The following is a 19830-nucleotide window of genomic DNA, read 5'->3' as shown; positions in this document are numbered from 1 at the left end:
CCTCTTATGCACTCTGTTGACCTCCCTCCAGAGATCAGTAAGGTCAGAGGACCACCGGAGCATGTTTATTTTGCTTTAATTTCATTGACTCTCTCTTGAGGCATCAAATAGCTTCTGTTGTAATAATTGAATCCAATCAAATGCATTAATCCTATCCAACTCAGCTAACGACATTTCACCAAAAATTGTACTAACAAATATGTCAACCATAATAAATCTACCGATCTGGCTAGCTCGGTGGGTAAAGTACCTGCCTGGCAACCCAAAGGTCACAGGTTCGAATCCCGCCTCGGGCTTGGATCAAAGTACTGCAAAAACCTTGGGAGGTGCATTATGGCCACAGAAACCGATGTGCCAACAACTACCAAAAAAAAACAAAAAAAAACGTAAATCTTTTCCATAATTTACAATTAATGATTATGTGAAATTTAGTAGTATTCTGTAAAGTTTTCATTGCAAAACTCAACTGTCGTGATACTCTTACAAAGAGTATAAATTCATCTAATGTCACTGATGGCACATGAGTTAAAGAAAAACGCTATACCTTTTCCTATACTGACTAAAATGCTTCTGAGTGCTAACTGTTTTTCAATGTTGTGATGTTTTAAATGTCTGAAATCACATCACTACGTGGAATGTCTGAAACATGCTTTCATAAAGGCGAGTACAATGGTCTCAGACAGTTTTTAAATTCTGTACAGTGGGATCAACTGACGATGTTACCAACAGTAAATTCTAAATGGGATGCATTCAAGGAATTAATTGTGGATGCTACTAAAAGTTTCATACCTATTAAGAAATATTGTTCAAGGTTTAGACCTAAATGGTTATCAAATGAACTAATGAGACTCGTGACAGAGAAGAAAAATGCATGGGATGCATATAAATTATCAAGCGACTCAGAAGCCTATGGCAGATATAAGCTAGTCTGTAATCGTGTCACAAAGGAGGTTAGGCAGGTGAAGGCAGATTACGAGAAATCTTTGGCAAAAGATGCTAAGAAAAACAGCAAGGATTTCTTTACATAAACTCTAAAAGGAAGAGGATGAATCTGATTGGTCCACTGGATATCGATGGTTCGGCTGTTGATGATCCTGCTCAGATAGCAAACAAACTGAATGAGTATTTTGCATCTACATTCACACATGAGGAGTTATTAAGGTTTGAAAATGGCAGAAGGTTATCAAATTGTAGCAGGATGCTTAATGATTTTGTCATAACTGAGAGCAAAGTGGAGGAGAAATTGTTGAAGTTAAACATAAGAAAGGCACCTGGGATGGATGGGATCTATCCAGTTATATTAAAGGAGGCGGCAAAGCAACTAAGCAAACCCTTAGCCATAATTATGAGACCATCCTTGGACTCAGGGGAAGTCCCCACGGACTGGAGATGTGCAATGTATCCCCAATTCACAAAGGGGGATCGAAGGGTGACACGAGTAATTACAGACCAGTTAGTTTAACTTCTGTTCCAGGTAAAATAATGGAGTCACTGGTTAAAAATGCATTGCAGGATCATCTAGACAAGACTGCAGCAATAATTCAGATACAGCATGGGTTTGTTAAGGGAAAGTCTTGTCTGACAAGACTTTCCCTTAACAAACCTTGACAAATGCAAAGTACTGCATATGGGTAGAAGCAACCCCAGAGAAACGTACCAACTGTGTGGTACTACACTTAAGGTGGTAGAAAATGAAAAAGACCTGGGAGTAATTGTGCAGTCAGATATGAAGTTTTCTGAGCAATGCAGACAGGCATCCAGGGCAGGTCATGGGGTTTTGTCAATGATATATAGGAATTTTGCTAGCAGGGAGAAGGAGGTGATTGTCCCTCTGTATAAGGCAATCGTCAGGCTGCGCCTTGAGTACTGCATACAGGTCTGGAGACCTCATTTTAGGAAGGATGTAGATTTGCTTGAGCGTGTACAGAGAAGGGCAACAAGATTGGTGAGGGGAATGAAGGGATCCTCTTACTAAGAGAGGCTTAAGTTCTGCAAATTGCAGTGTTTTTTTTTTTTTTTTTTTTTGGCTTATGCTGGATAAGCTCATATACTTGCTTTCTTGCATCACATGCCACTACTACTACTAATTTGATTGTATACTATGATGTGATCACAAAGGAACTGGATGCAGAAAATAATTTTGATATCATATACTTGGATTTGAGGAAAGCTTTTAATATTGTTTCATATTGAAGACTACTGTTCCAATTGGAACAGTATGGCATTAAGGATAAGTTGCTACAATGGATAAAAGGATGGTTGAGTTGGGGAAAACAGGAGGAGGCATGGGCGCTGTTAGGATATTTTTCAAGGAGGAGCATGTGAGAAATAAATATTTTGTTTACCAAATTTCGAATACATACAATATCTTATGTTTCAATAAATTAATAAAAATATTAAAAATTGTGTATTAGTTTGAAATCCAAAGGTAGTGCACTTGCACCATACTGCCGGCACCCATGACTGGAGGTGTGCAAATGTATCCCCAATTCACAAAAGTAGTTAGCATTAGCATTAGTAGAGGCATATGATGCAAGAAAGCAAACTTATGCAGCATCAGCCGAAAAAAAAAAAAAAAAACCCGCTCCCATTTCACTCCTCCATTTGTTCCAAGTACCTCTCCAGCTCAGCCTTAAATTTATTTAGGCTCTCAACTTCCACAAAGGATGTAAGTCTGTTCCACCAACCAACTACCTGCTGACTAAAGGCAAACTTCTGCCCATCTATCCTACATCTGTCTTTCCTCAATTTGAATTTATCTATTCTCAGGTGATTATTCTGAGCAAGAGGAAGAATCCCATCAGCATTGAGCATGCTCAAACCATTCAAGGCTTTATACACCTTAGTCAGATCACCTCGCAGGTGCCTTCTCTCCAGATACTGTAATTTGTAAAATTTAAGCCTTTCTTTTTTCACTAATCTTGTTGCCCTTCTCTGTACTCGTTCCAGCGAATCTACATCCTTCTTAAAATGAGGCCTCCAGACCTGTATACAGTACTCAAGGTGTAGCCTGACCATTCTTAATACAAGGGGATAATCACCTCTTTATCGTTGCTAGAAAAATTCCTGTATATCCTTGACAAGACACTATGAGCTACTCTTGCAGACCGTCTGCACTGCTCAGAAAACTTCATATCTGCCTGCACAATTACCACCAAGTCCTTTTCGTTCTTTACCACTGTCAGTGTAGTACCACAGAGTTGATACGTCACTCGGGAGTTACTGCTTGCGATATGTAGTACTTTACATTTCTCAATGTTAAACTTCAATTTCAGCCCAACCTCTCAGCCCATCTGCTCAACTTTTCTAGATCCTGTTGCAGCAGCATACTGTCATTAGTGTCCTTAACAACACTGCCAACCTTTGTATCGTCTGCAGACTTGGACATTAAGCTTGATATACCATCATCGATATCATTTATAAATACAGAAAACAACAATGGACCCAACACTGAACCCTGAGGGACTCCATAATAACTTGATTACAGACTAATACTAAATTTTATTTATACCTTTATAGCTTATATCTGCCATAGGGTTCTGTGTCTCCTGATAATTTATATGCATCCCATCCACCATTTTCTTCTCTTCCATGAGTCTCATTTGTTCATCTGACATCTGTTTAGGCTTAAAACTTGAACAGTATTTCTTAGTTGGTATGAAAAGCGTAGTAACTTCCAAGATTAATTCCTTGAATGCTTCCCATTTTGAATTTGCTATTGACTAACATATAGGTTAGTGCAAACGCATCATTTTAATGTAGCCATCTACCAAATTAGTTAAATTAATTAATTAAATTGGCATCATTTTGGTTTGTTATTGGTAACATCATTAGCTGATCCCACTGTGTAGCATTTAAAAACTGTGTGAGACCACTGTAGTCATCTTTACAAAAGCAAAAAAACCCTTCTTTTTACCTTTGATGGTAGTTACATCTTAACATCATTAATCATATATTACATCTATTCATCTCTCATATATTACATTTATCATTAACATCATTTATCATATATTATATCTTAACGTCATTTTGATTATAAAATTGATTATGAAATATAATGAATATACATTCTGAATAAAATTCATGTATGCATTAATATAATGTTATTAAGTACAGGTATGTCAATGCAGCTGTTTATGGAATTTTTACTCTGGTGCCATCAGAAGTCATTTTCATCAGAAAGTTGTTTTAATGTAGAAGAAGAGCTGAAACTTGTATTTCAAGGTTAGAAATTTGTGTACTGGATTAAAAATATTTTGCAATGTCTTGAAGAAATTAGATTTTTCTTTCAAATGTTGCTGTGCCAATGCAATTTTGAAATCACATTATTGAGATACGTAAATAGAAGAGTTAAGAGTTTTTTTTTTTTTATCAATACCTCAAACACAAGAGATTATGAATCTATAATACATAGTTATACTGTGGGTGGGTTGAGAAGCCAGAAGGAACTTGTTGACATGAATTTTTGTTAACTATAATTTTCAAAAGAAAATAAAAATACTGTAGAAGATTGTTCTGGGAATAGACAGAAGAAATAAATGAAAAAGAAGGGGAAAAAATATTGCCATATTTTTGGAGTAAACTGACTAGAATCCATTTCAAGTGGATTCTAGTTAGTTGAGGTCCAAATTTCGAAGAACAAGGTGAAATAACTGGTGCCATTTAAGAAGAGCACTGCACATAAAATACCTGTAGAAAAGGCATGATTCCACAGTAGAAATTGAATCTGTATAATAGTTGAGTATGAAAAAGAGGAATCATTGTAACTATACATAAATTACCACTGTTCTAATGTAGGAAGCTGTTCAGCTTTTTATACTGCAAGCAATGAAACATAGTCCATTATGAATGGGGCAGTCACAATTCAGCGATCACTTAGTATATATATATATATATTTTAGATGCAATTATTCACTTCCATTTTTAGATTTTTTTCAAAATTTATTTCAAATTTGTCATGCTTCACACCACACCAAATTTGAACACAGATTAGCAACGTAGAGAAGTAGTAGTAAATATTATTTTTTGTGTTTTTTCCTTTATTATGAAAACATATCTCTCAATGATAACTCACATAAGATTAGATATTTGTAGAACTAGTGGGAGAGGAACTGAAAACAAACTCATAAATCTAAACTTTGTAGCATCAGCACTTTTCAAGTGATCCACCGTTGTTTAACTTTTTACGTAGTTGCTAAGCTGGTGGCAGGTTACTTGACAGATTCTTACACTCAGTTACTCTGAAAACTAAAAATCATCTTCAGACACTATTGCAGTAAATGTTTCTCTATATTTAGGAAGCTAGAAAAAATTTAAGACTTTTAATCATTAATTATTGATTAATGTGGGATCATTATTTTCGAAGGAAAGGCATCTTCAGGTAACATTCCATCACTGCCAGTTTAAATGTATCAATAAAAGATATTCTTTATTGCATTCATGTATTGATTAATTACTTTTGGCAATGTTGTGTGTGTGTGTGTGTGTGTGTGTGTGTGTGTGTGTGTGTGTGTGTGTGTGTGTGTGTGTGTGTGTGTGTGTGTGTGTAAACAATACTTAATTATATATATATATATTGTCAATATTTTTCTTTCTTCAGTGTGTAATTATCTGTCCAAAAATGAACATCTTCAGTGTGATGAAGTTAGACCCATTTTACAATACTTATATTTAACCATTGGCTGTTTTATCAGGATTAATGACAACAGGGGTAGGTCATTTTCTTTGCACTATTTACCAAATAAAATTTTGATATGAATAAACTACATCAGCTATACTTGGTTTAAAGTTTAAAGATTTCAATGCAATAGATTGAAACATAAATTACTATTGGAATATATCCTATGCTGCCTTACTACAATTGTGGTTCCCTGACAAAAGCCCACACCAAAATTCTGCACAGAAAAAACCTCACTGTTATAAATGCTCACATGAAATATACCCACACAGAAAATTGCTCACACGGATAAATGCTCACATTATTTTTAGTTTACAAAAAGCAAATCATTTCATATTTCAAAACGCAACAAAATGTTGAATTTATATATTTTATTTCTACTTCTATATGATGTATTTTAATATAACTTTTGATATAAAACTTTTGATTTTAATATAAAATAGAATATTTGGATGTAAATGTTTGTAATGGAAATTACAGGAAATAAAATGCTCTGGTTTTATTGCAACTAAAGCCTTTTATTTTATTTATAAAAATAAATTACTGTTTCTCTGTCTTACAAAGTGAACAGTCAACACTTTTTTGGTTTTTTATTAACAAACAACTAATTCAGACATATTTCAGTGATTTATATATTTGTCAAGGATTTGAATAGAATTTTAATTACTGTAAGTTAGCCAATCTCTGCAAGTATTTCTGTTTGTCTTCTGCCTGCTCATATTCCTGCACAAAAGTGGCAACTAAGTCATGCAGTGCATCATATCTTCTCGTTTTCACCTCTAGACAACCTGTCTGTGCATTAGCTAGTGTCAATCTGTGACAAGCCAGGTCCCTCTTCAGTCCATCAAACAAAAAACACATGCTGGGATGACTGCAGTGGAATAGGGAAGTAAGTGCATTGTGAAATCCCTCACAGCAGATTGTAGTTTTAGGCAACCGTTCAAGAGCTGCATCATGATGATTCCATATTCTTACTGGAAACTGGAGATCTCTACCTGCTGCACTCTCAATTGTCATTCAGTTATGAAGACAAAATATGGCAACGTAGTACAACAACTAACCGAACATTGTCATGATTCCTGTCCTCAAAAAGCAGAAGCCAACGTTGCCAGAAGCAAAATGAGGCAATATATGAGAGTAGTTAGTTCTACTCCTCGCAGTGTGATGGGGAATGTGTTGTCAGAGTTGAGTAACATGTGCTGCCCCATATGCCCAAACAATCATCCCTTGTGAGAAATCTTCTCAATCACAGAAAATTATTATTATTATTATAATTAGCCATATGGTGCATGGAAGCCTGAGGCTTATGCTGCACTGGCCGAAAAAAAAATCGGGTTACCCTGAGAGAAAGAGAGAGAGAGAGAAGTAGAAAGGAATCACCAAGAAAGAGAAGAATGATGATATCCAGCTCAGGACCCTGGGTGTGCCAAGCCCATACTCACCAGATGTGAACCCCTGGGGTTGACGGTCATTTGCTTAATCCAACAACAATAAATTTTGACATTCCTGAGAAGTACCATCAACTGATATTTCATGATTCAGGTGTGGATGACCCAGACAGAATTCTGGTTTTAGGTGATAAAGAACTCTTGGTTGAATTGAACAAAGATATAATTAACAGAGATGGCACCTTTGATAAAGTTCCAAACATGTTTTACCAACTGTATACGTGGCATGCCTAGGTGGGTAACTCATATCCCCCATGTATTTACATTTTGTTACAGAAAAAGAACTTGGATGCTTATAATAAAATGCTTGAAATCACGAAGCTGTTGATTCCAAATCTAGTGCCTCAAAAGGTTTTAGTGGATTTTGAGAGAGCTTGCATGAATGCAGTGAGGATTGCCTTTCCACATGCTGAGGTCAAAGGGTGCTATTTCCATCTGTGTCCGAGTCTCATCAGGAAACTCAGCAATGTTGGCTTGAAGACTGAATTTGAAACTGATATAAATATAATATCAGTATAATATAATAATATATTATACTGATACAGCAGGCCCCCGTTATAACGCGGTTCGCTTTACGCTGATTCTTATATTATAACCCGTATCTGACTATAACGCTGTCAAAACTCACTGTAACGCTATTTTACTAGCATACAGATTGAATTTTTGGCAAATCCGTCTTCAGTTCAGTCTGTTTTGAGCCTTTTTTTTTTTTTTTTTTGGCAAAAGGAGAAAATAGCCACCATGAAATTAACTACAGTAATTATTTTTATAATTTCTACTCTATGTACAAAATTTAAACTTTCAATATGCTCTTATTTTCTTGGTGTGGATAGTTTCAAGGGAGAAATTCTTTTTTAGTACACAAGTTGAAAAAATTTACCATCCAGTGTCATATGTTGTTACGAAGTCTGCATTTTCTGTTCTGACCTGTAATAGAAAGATACTAAAAATAGATTTACTCCCTATCTCTTCTTTTGTTTTACTGTGGGAACTATAACTTGCGAAATGTTTTTCACACAATCAATCCCATGAGTGCTAAATGCGGTGCTGTTTCTTGTACAGTATTCTCTGGTCTTCTGAACTCCTCTGACCTTGTGGTCACCCGAAGTACATAAAATTTGTTTGTTTTACTGTTTTGGAAATTCCATAAACATTCTCCATGAGTTACACCATAATTGATTTACAGTACTTTTCCTGCAATAAAAAACCATTTAACGCTAGTAAGGGCTGGTTTGATAGATTTAGAAAGTGCTATAACCTGCACAACGTAGCAATACACGGAGAACTGCAAGTGCGGATCAACAAGGAGCCGAAACTTTCAAAAGAGAATTTGTTAAAATTATTGAACAGGGATGTTATACTGCCCAACAAGTTTTTAATATAGATGAAACAGGTCTTTTTTGGAAACGAATGCCTAAAAGAAGTTTCATATCGAAAGAAGAAAAAAACATGCCAGGCTTCAAAGCGGCGAAGGATCGGTTAACTTTGTTGTTGGGTGGTAACGCTGCGGGGGATTTTAAATTAAAATCTAATTAAAATTAAGATCTTAAATTAAAATTAATTTAAATTAAAATTAAATTAATTAGTTTACCATTCCGAAAATCCAAGGGCTCTTAAAGGTTTAGCTAAATCAAACCTACCTGTAATCTGGAAGGCTAATAAAAAAGCTTGGGTAACCAGGCCGCTTTTCATTGATTGGTATGCTGAGTTCTTCTGTCCTGCAGTGGAAAAATATTGTGCAAAAAATAACGTTGGTTATAAAGCTATTCTAATCATGGACAATGCGCCAGGACACCCAAGCAAAGAGGGCTTAGAAGACTTGAACAATCACATAAAAGTTTTTTACATGCCTCCAAACACTACGTCTCTGATCCAACCAATGGACCAAGGAGTAATTGCCACATTTAAAGCGTACTACATAAGGAACACCTTTTCCCAAGCTATTAAAGCCATCAACACTGAAAATGTACCGAGCTTAAAGGAGTTTTGGAAATCCTATAACATTAAAACCGCCATCTACAACATTTCAAGTGCCTGGGATGAAGTGACTCAGAAAACCATGAATGGAGTGTGGAGGAAAGTTTGGAAAAATTGCATAAAGCATTCCCAGGAACCTGATGATTCCGTTGAAAATGTTAAAACACAAATTGTTGAGCTCGGAAAAGAAGCAGGATTACACGAAATTAACGAAGACATCGTACAAGAGATGATCGACAACGACAGGGATGGCCTCTCTAATGAAGAACTAATGGAAATTATAAAAGAACAAGAGCTTGCTATTGAGGGAGATGATGATCAAGATACTATAGATGAAGAACCGATGAAGTCGCTGACTGCAAAAGGACTTAGTGAAGCTTTTGAACACTTCGAAAAAAAGTGTGATTATTTCCGGGAGAACGACCCTGACATGGAACGAAGTGCCAAGGTAATAAGAAATTTGAAGAAAGAAATGAATCCCTACATGATGTTGAACAATGGGAGGAAGAGGGCCAAAGCACAACCCAAAATTGACACATTTTTCAGTCCAAAGATACGAAAACTCGAGAGCACAGGGCCATTGAATTAATAAATTCATGATTTTCGTTAGTTAATTACCTCATAATTATATGTGTATATAATGTAGAATATTTCATATGTACAAAATTTTGAATATTAAATATTTTTAATAGACATTGGTGCATATTTTCACTACCATTTATTATTGATTAGAAAATATCCTGTGGAATAGACCGCAACTCACAAATACATATGTTACCTTATGGGAATATGGCGCTCGCTTAGCGCGGATTCACTTAGCGCTCTGTTTTTCCGGAACGAACTATCAGCGTTAAGCGGGGGTCACCTGTATTATAAAAATAATATATATTTTGAAAAACAAGATGCAGGATATTTCAGAGACTGCTGGTAGTCATTGCGGTACAAGTAAACACATGGGTTGTGTTAGGGTAGCTAAGAATAGGAACAGGTGCATGTATACTTGCGTGTACACCAATGCTAGGAGTTTGGTAAATAAATTTGATGAATTTGAGGTATTGCTCAAAACATCAAAGGCAGATATTGTTGGGATATCAGAGACGTGGTGTCACACAGATATAAGTAATGCGGAACTGGAATTTGGGGAATACAATGTGTATAGAAAGGATAGACAGGACAGGAGGAGAGGAGGGGTTATGCTATTAATTAAGAAACACATAAGGTCCAAGGAAGTGAAGCCAGTGGACATCGCTGGACAGTGCAGTGTCGATTCAGTTTGGTGTGACATAAGCATTGGGAGATCAAAATTGAGAGTAGGAGTGTGCTATAGGCCTAATGACTCTGATGAGTATAATAAGATATTGTACAGGGAAATAGAGTGGGCCAGTAAATCAGAGAGTCTTATAATGGGGGATTTTAATTTCCCAGATATTGACTGGAATTTGTGGGTTGGTCACTCGCACACTAGCAAGGCTTTTGTGGATTTATTGGATGATTGTTTTCTACATCCGCATGTTCGTGAGGCAACAAGAGGGAGCAATACTCTTGATCTGATTATCAGTAGTGATTCTTCATGCATTAAGAATCTGCAGATAAATGAACCACTAGGTGGCAGTGATCACAGTGTGTTGAAGTGGGATATACTCAAGGAGGTAACTACCATCAGAGGTAAAGGGAAGGGTTTTTGTTTTCGTAAAGGCGACTATGATGGTCTGAGACAGTATTTAAATTCTATACAGTGGGACCAACTGATGATGTTACCAACAGCAAACTCAAAATGGGAAGCATTCAAGGAACTAATCTTGGAGGCTACCAGGCTTTACATACCAACTAAGAAATATTGTTCAAGGTTTAGGCCTAAATGGTTGTCGGATGAACTAATGAGACATGTGGCAGAGAAGAAAAATGCATGGGATACATACAAATTAATGGGTGACATGGAAGCCTATGATAGATATAAGTTGGTCTGTAACCAAGTCACAAAGGAGATTAGGCAGGCAAAGGCAAACTACGAAAAATCCTAGGCAAAGGATGCAATGAAAAACAGAAAAGAGTTCTTTACATATTTGAACTCGAGAAGGAAAGGGATGAATCAGATTGGTCCACTGGATATTGATGGTTCAACAGTTGAGGATCCTGCTCAGGTGGCTAACAATCTAAATGAGTATTTTGCATCTACATTCACGCATGAGGAGTTATTCAGGAAGGAGAATGATGTAGGTAAAGTAAACATTGGCAGTGAGCTGGATGATTTTGTAATAACTGAGAGAAAAGTGGAGGAGAGATTGTTGAGGATAAACATAAAAAAGGCACCTGGGGTGGATGGGATCTATCCAGTTATATTAAAGGAGGCAGCAAAGGAAGTATGCAAACCCCTAGCCATAATTATGAGAGCTTCTTTGGACTCAGGGGAGGTACCCATAGACTGGAGATGTGCAAATGTAACCCCAATTCACAAAGGAGGATCAAAGGCTGACACAAGTAATTATAGACCTGTTAGTTTAACTTCTGTTCCAGGTAAATTAATGGAGGCACTGGTTAAAGAAGCACTGCAGGAACATCTAGACAAGAATTCAGTTATAGCTCAGACGCAGCATGGTTTTGTTAAGGGCAGGTCTTGCCTGACCAATTTGATTGGATACTGTGATGTAGTCACAAAAGAACTGGATGCAGGGAATAACTTTGATATTATATATTTGGATCTTAGAAAGGCTTTTGATACTGTTGCACATGGAAGACTGCTGCACAAATTGGAGCAGTGTGGCATTGGAGGCAAATTGCTGCTATGGATAAGGGGATGGTTGAGTGGCAGAAGACAGAGAGTGGTAATCAATGGACACTGCTCAACGTGGACTAATGTTATTAGTGGAGTTCTTCAAGGTTCAGTGTTGGGTCCGTTGTTGTTTTGGTGTTTATGAATGATATTGATGATGGGATATCAAGTTTAATGTCCAAGTTTGCAGATGATACAAAGGTTGGCAGGGTCGTTAAAGACACTACTGACGCTATGCTGCTGCAACAGGATCTGGAAAGGTTGAACAGATGGGCTGAGAGGTAGTAGTAGTAGTAGTAGTGGCACATGATGCAAGAAAGCAAGTGTAGGAGCTTATGCAGCATCAGCCAAAAAAAAAAAAAAAAAAAATCACACCATTCCCTCCAAATGCCTGTCCAGTTCCTCCTTAAATTTATTTAACCTATCAACTTCCACAACGACAGATGGAAGTTTGTTCCAGCAATTAACCACCCGCTGGCTAAAGGCAAATTTCCGCACATCTATTCTACCTCTGTCCTTTCTTAATTTGAACTTATGTCCCCGTAGGTTGGTAATCTGAACAAGTGGAAGGATCCCATCAGAATTCAGCGTGCTCAACCCATTCAAGGCCTTAAAGACCTCAATCAGATCACCGCGCAGGTGCCTAGTCTCCAGCCACTGCAATTTGCAGAACTTAAGCCTCTCTTGGTAAGAGAATCCCTTCATTCCCCTCACCAATCGTGTTGCTCTTCTCTGTACACGCTCAAGCAAATCTACATCCTTCCTAAAATGAGGCCTCCAGACCTGTACGCAGTACTCAAGGCGTGGCCTGACCATTGCCTTATACAGAGGGACAATCACCTCCTTTTCCCTGCTAGCAAAATTCCTATATATCATTGACAAAACCCCATGACCTGCCCTGGATGCCTGTCTGCATTGCTCAGAAAACTTCATATCTGACTGCACAATTACTCCCAGGTCTTTTTCATTTTCTACCACCTTAAGTGTAGTACCACACAGTTGGTACGTTTCTCTGGGGTTACTTCTACCCATATGCAGTACTTTGCATTTGTCAAGGTTGAACTTCAGTTGCCACTTCTTAGCCCATCTGCCCAAATTATCTAGATCCTGTTGCAGTAGCACACTGCCATTACTGTCTTTAACAACCCTGCCAACCTTTGTGTCATCTGCAATCTTCGACATTAAGCCTGATATACCTTCATGTATATCATTGATAAATACACAAAACAACAGTGGACCCAACACCGAACCCTGTGGGACTCCACTAATAACATTAGTCCACGAAGAGCAGCACCCATTGATTACCACTCTCTGTCTTCTCCCACTTAACCATCCTTTTATCCATTGTAGCAACTTACCCTTAATACCATTCTGCTCCAATTTGTACAGTAGTCTTCCATGCGCAATAGTGTCAAAATCTTTCCTGAAATCCAAGTATATGATATCAAAATTATTTTTTGCATCCAGTTCCTTTGTGACCACATCATAATAACCAATCAAATTTGTCAGACAAGACTTTCCCTTAACAAACCCATGCTGTGTTTGAATTATTGCTGCAGTCTTGTCTAGATGATCCTGCAATGCATCTTTAACCAGCGACTCCATTATTTTACCCGGAACAGAAGTTAAACTAACTGGTCTGTAATTACTCGTGTCACCCTTCGATCCACCTTTGTGAATTGGGGACACATTTGCACATCTCCAGTCCGTGGGAACCTCCCCTGAGTCCAAGGATGCTCTCATAATTATGGCTAAGGGTTTGCTTAGTTGCTTTGCTGCCTCCTTTAAAATAACTGGATAGATCCCATCCACCCCAGGTGCCTTTCTTATGTTTAACTTATGTTTATGTTTAGGTGGCAAATGAAGTTTAACATTGACAAATGTAAAGTACTACATATGGGAAACAATAACCCCAGAGCAACGTATCAACTCTGCGGTACTACACTGACAGTGGTGGAGAATGAAAAGGACCTGGGGGTAATTGTGCAGGCAATATGAAGTTCTCTGAGCAGTGCAGACGAGCTGCAAGAGTAGCTCATGGTGTCTTGTCAGTGATATACAGGAATTTTTCTAGCAGGGATAAGGAGGTGATTATTCCCTTGTATAAGGCAATGGTTAGGCCACATCTTGAGTACTGTATACAGGTCTGGAGGCCTCATTTCAAGAAGGATGTAGAGCTGCTGGAACGGGTACAGAGAAGGGCAACAAGATTATTGAATGGAACAAAGGGTTGCTCTTACGAAGAAAGGCTTAAGTTTTGCAAATTACAGAGTCTGGAGACTAGGCACCGGCGAGGTGATCTGATAGAGGTGTATAAGGCTTTGAATGGTTTGAGCATGCTCAATGCCAATGGGATTTTTCATCTTGCTCAGAATAATCACCTCAGAGGGCATAAATTCAAATTGAGGAAGGACGGATGTCAGATAGATGTGCGGAAATTTGCCTTTGGCCAGCGGGTGGTTGGTTGGTGGAACCGACTTCCATCACTTGTTGTTGAAGTTGATAGCCTAAACAAATTTAAAGCTCAACTGGACAGGTATTTCCAACGAATGGAGGGGTGAAATGGGAGTGGAGTTTTTTTTTTTTTTTTGGCTGATGCTGAATAAGCTTGCTTTCTTGCATCATATGCCTCTGCTAATGCTAATAACACTCAAGCTGAAGTCTCTTGCTGCATTAACCTTTGTCCCAGTCCATCATGTGAGGAGTATCTTTGATGAGCTGACTGCCACATTTCCAGATGAAGATAGCTATAATGAGGTGCCCATGTACTTCCTTTTTCACATACATTGAGGGTGCAGCAGGTAGAGATCCCCAATTTCACAATGCACTTAATTCCCTATTCCACTGCAGTCATCCCAGCATGTGATTTTTGTTTGATGGACTGAAGAGGGACCTGGTTTGCCACAGATTGACACTGGCAGATCATCTAGAGGTGAAAAAGAGAAGATATGTTGCACTGCATGACTTGGTTGCCACTTTTGTGCAGAAATATGAGCAGGTAGAAGACAAACTGAAATACTTGCAACTTACAGTAATGAAAATTCTATTCAAATCCTTGACAAATAAATAAATCACTGAAATATGTCTGAATTAGTTGTTTGTTGATAAAAAACCAAAAAAGTGTTGACTGTTCACTTTATAAGACAGAGAAAGAATAATTTATTTTTATAAATAAAATAAAAGGCTTTAGTAGCAATAAAACCAGAGCATTTTATTTCCTGTAATTTCCATTACAAACATTTACATCCAAATATTCTATTTTATATTAAAATCAAAAGTTTTATATCAATAGTTATATCAAAATACATCATGTAGAAGTAGAAATAAAATATATAAATTCAACGTTTTGTTGCATTCTGAAATATGAAATAATTTGTTTTTTGTAAACTAAAAATAATTTGAGCATTCTTCCGTGTGAGCAATTTTCTGTGTGGCTATTTTTCATGTGAGCATTTATGACAGTGGGGTTTTTTTTGTGTGGAATTTTCGTGTGGGCTTTTTTCATGTGCACATTTATCCGGTCACCTCCAATTGCAGCATCATTGAAAGTGTTCATTATTATATGCCAGGATCACAGCCACTAAAATGTGGCTGTGATGCTGGAATACAATAATGAAGGAATTCTTCTTCTGTACCCATTCAATATGACTTTAAAGTGTCTTATCCTTGAAGGGACATATTGTACTCAATTAAGAAGGATGTTAAAACTTTGTTTAGAATGGACTTTCAGCATACCTAGCTATTCATAGGAAAGTTGCTAACCTTTTGTTTAATTTCAACCTTTCTGTTTATTATACATACATACATACACTTCTAAAAAAATTTTTAAATATATGTATGTACAATTCTACACTTCAATTTTCACATTTTAAAAAGTTCTTTTTTTTTTTTTTTTTTTTTTTTTTTTCAAATTTAATGCTCTTCATAATGTGCAACATGTGATATCTATTTTTCTTGTTTCTCATAAAGTAGCATCCATCTTGAATGAATATCGTGTTGCATTTCTGCATCTTTACTATGTTCAAAAAAAATAAAAAAATCTTTCAGAGACAACTCCTGTATAACCATGGCCTGTGTCTGTTGTTGATTTGAGTACCTATTTCATATGCTAATTTAATATTGCAAATAAGCACTCTCAGTGAAGTTGCATATGTAACCTTAGTCCCTGCCTCTAACCTATATTTATAAGTTATGTTGCACAATAACTGGAACATTGTTATAAAGTAATTCCTAATATTTCCTTCCCCTTAGATTGACTAAGTTGTGAGATATTTAATAGTATTGCCTACTGTAAATTCATGATGACTTAGGCCTTTATAGTCAAGAAATAATTATAGTGTAAATATAACTTTGCATGTAGACCTGTTATCCCATTTTTTTTTCTTCCTAGAGATATGGGAGACTTCTGTTCAGAGGAGTTGCAGCTCATCTGCATGTCATAAAGATAACACTATATTTCATCCCATATCATTGTTTTTAATAAACTTGGAACACAGTTCACAAATTTCCTGTTCTTTTGAATTTCATCTGTTGTTTCTGATTTCCTGTTAAAAACTTGGAACAAAATACCAAATATGATGGCACTGCTGTACGATATTTAACTTGAATCGTTATCTTCGATTCTTATTTGCCATTTGTTGACATGTAATGTCTCCCATACCTTGCATCATCCACAATGATATTTTGCCCATCTTTGAAGTGCTTGTTCCATTCAAATTTCATATTTTGTTGATAAACATATTTCATCATATGCTTCAATGGTTGATTAGCATTAGCATTAGTAGAGGCATATGATGCAAGAAAGCAAGCTTATGCAGCATCAGCCAAAAAAAAAAAAAAAAAAAAAACACTTCCATTTCACCCCTCCGTTCGTTCAAAATACCGGTCCAGCTGTGCCTTAAATTTATTTAGGCTATCAACTTCCACAACAAGGGATGGAAGTCTGTTCCACCAACCAGCTACCTGCTGGCTAAAGGCAAATTTTCACACATCTATCCTACATCTGTCTTTCCTCAATCTGAATTTATGCCCTCTCACGTGATTATTCTGAGCAAGAGGAAGAATCCCATCGGTATTGAGCATGCTCAAACCATTCAAGGCTTTATACACCTCTATCAGATCACCTCACCGGTGCCTAGTCTCCAGACACTGTAATTTGCAAAACTTAATCCTTTCTTCGTAAGAGCAACCCTTTGTTCCATTCACTAATCTTGTTGCCCTTCTCTGTACTCATTCCAGCAGCTCTACATCCTTCTTGAAATGAGGCCTCCAGACCTGTTTACAGTACTCAAGGTGTGGCCTGACCATTGCCTTATATAAGGGAATAATCACCTCCTTATCCCTGCTAGAAAAATTCCTGTATATCATTTACAAGACACCACTCTTGCAGCCCATCTGCACTGCTCAGAGAAATTCATATCTGCCTGCACAATTACCCCCAGGTCCTTTTCATTCTCTACCACTGACAGTGTAGTACCACAGAGTTGATACGTTGCTCTGGGGTTGCTGTTTCCTATATGTAGTACTTTACATTTGTCAGTGTAAAGTATATGTATTCCATAGTGTCTGAGGCTGATTCCTTCAACAAAAAGAAAGAAAGAAAGAAAATAACTTCAAAAAATAAAAAATAAATCGTTGTGTTTGTGCAACCAAAATGCCACCTATTGTAAAGAGAAATTGTAGCCATTCTAGATTAAAAAATAAAAAAGCTTTTCTTGTTCAGTTGTTTTTAACAAATTCAAAATATGCAAGGATCTAGAATCCCTGAAATATATGAGGCACACACAGTGATAGCAAGTGTCATCAGTGCTCAGCAAGTCATTAATACTCTGGCCTCTGAAATATTATTTTGACTTATAGTCTACATGGTCTTGGAAATAAAAGAGTAGTGAAATTACAGCTGTCAAAATTCCTTCTTGTTAGCCTGGCTGCCAGGCATATAGATGGATACAGAATACTATCTGCACAGCATTCATTACAGTATTCTATCCAAGCTGACTGACAGAATAATATTAGATATATTGTATCATTGTTTCCTGTCATATATTAGCATTAGCAAGGGCACATGATGCAATTGATTTCCTTCATCAGCCAAAAAAAAAAAAAAAAAAAAAAAACAAACACACACACACACACACACACACCCTTTTCATTTCACCCATCCACTTGCCCCAAATGTTTGTCTAGTTCTGCCTTGAATCTGTTTACGCTATCAACTTTTTTTTTCAATTGGGGTGCCACATAATTTGGGTTTAAGTTACTTAAACTTATTATTATTTTTTTAATTTATATGTTTATTTCATTATAAAAGATGTACAGTATTTTTTTTTAATTTTGTGATGATCTATAATTGATGTTTACTTAGTACCTCTATATAAAGAATAAAATTATATACTGTATATATATAATTTGTATTATGAAATGTAATTTTTATAATTATATTATTGTAATAAATATCATATAACATATATATTTTTAAATATTAAATATATATATATATATATATATATATGGATATACACGGCATAACTTCAGGAATGAGTTCTTCATATGTAGACAATAAAAATATTTTACATCAACATAGGTCTGGAAATGCTTGGTTCCTGAATTATTAACCGGAATGTCTTATCGCCCGCAGGCGATTTCCTTTATCACAAAGTATGTGATGAAGGAATTTTCTCCTCCACTTTACTCTCAGTTATTACAATATTATCTAGCTTACTGCCAGAGTTGAATACACCTGTAGTATTTATTCCCTTCCCTGAATAACTCCTCATGTGTGAATGTAGATGCAAAATATTCATTTAGTTTGTTAGCTACTTGAGCAGGATCATCAACAGTTGAACCATCGATATCAAGTGGACCAATCTGAATCATCTCCTTCCTTCTAGAGTTTACATATGTAAAGAACTCTTTGCTGTTTTTCTTAGCATCCTTTGCCAAAGATTTCTCGTAATCTGCCTTCGCCTGCCTAACCTCCTTTGTGACTTGATTACAGACTAGCTTATATTTTTTTACTAGGCTTCTGTGTCGTCTGATAATATATATGCATCCCATGCATTTTTCTTCTCTGCCATATGTCTCATTAGTTCATCTGACATCCATTTAGGCCTAAACCTTGAACAATATTTCTTAGTTGGTATGAAAAGCTTAGTAGCTTCCAAGATTAATTCTTTAAATGCTTCCCAGTTTGAATTTGCTGTTGGTAACATCATCAGTTGGTTCCAATGTATAGAATTTAAATACTGTCTGAGACCACCGTAGTCACCTTTACGAAAGCAAAAACCCTTCTCTTTACTCATGATGGTAGTTTGCTCTTTGAGTAAATCCCACTTCAATATACTGTGATCACTGCCACCTAGTGGTTCCTTTATCTGCAGATTCTTAATGCATGAAGAATCACTACTGATAATCAGATCAAGAGTATTACTTCCTCTTGTTGCCTCCCGAACATGCTGCTGTAGAAAACAATCATTCAATAAATCCACAAAAGCCTTGCTAGTGTGTGAGTGACCAACCCACAAATTCCAGTCAATCTCTGGGAAATTAAAATTCCCCATTATAAGACACTTTGATTTACTGGCCCTCTATTTCTCTGTACAGTTGCTCATTGTACTCATCAGATTCATTAGGCCTATAACACACACACCTACTCATTTTTTCTTTCCCAGTGCTTATGTCACACCAAACAGACTCAATATTGCATTGTCTACCAACATCAATTTGATGCATTTCCTTAGATTTTGTGTTTCTTAACTAACAGTGTAACCCCTCCTCCTTTCCTGCACTGTCTATCCTTTCTGTACACATTGTACTCCTCAAATTCCAATTCTGCACTGCTTGTCTGTGTGACACCACGTCTCTGATATCCCAACAATACTGCCTTTGATATTTTGACTAGCACTTCAAGCTCATCAAATGTATTAACTATACTCCTAGCATTGATGTACATGCAAGTA

The 19830-nt window shown here is 36.7% G+C and overlaps 1 protein-coding gene across 1 annotated transcript in view; it reads left to right on the top strand.

The window, feature by feature from the left end:
* LOC150082373 (meiosis inhibitor protein 1-like) overlaps nt 1–19830 on the top strand; it is a 183615-nt gene that overhangs the window by 116066 nt on the left and 47719 nt on the right. The window contains exons 10-11 of the mRNA XM_090380496.1: nt 4117–4224; nt 5600–5710. Coding sequence (XP_090236622.1) covers nt 4117–4224; nt 5600–5710 — 219 coding nt within the window. The remainder of the gene's footprint in view (nt 1–4116; nt 4225–5599; nt 5711–19830) is intronic.

Source organism: Mastigoproctus giganteus, chromosome 8, assembly GCF_048544385.1.
Source record: "Mastigoproctus giganteus isolate SK-2022 chromosome 8, ASM4854438v1, whole genome shotgun sequence".
Lineage (NCBI taxonomy): Eukaryota > Metazoa > Arthropoda > Arachnida > Uropygi > Thelyphonidae > Mastigoproctus > Mastigoproctus giganteus.
The sequence above is the reverse complement of the archived record's forward strand: the minus strand, read 5'-3'. Positions and strand labels throughout refer to the sequence as shown.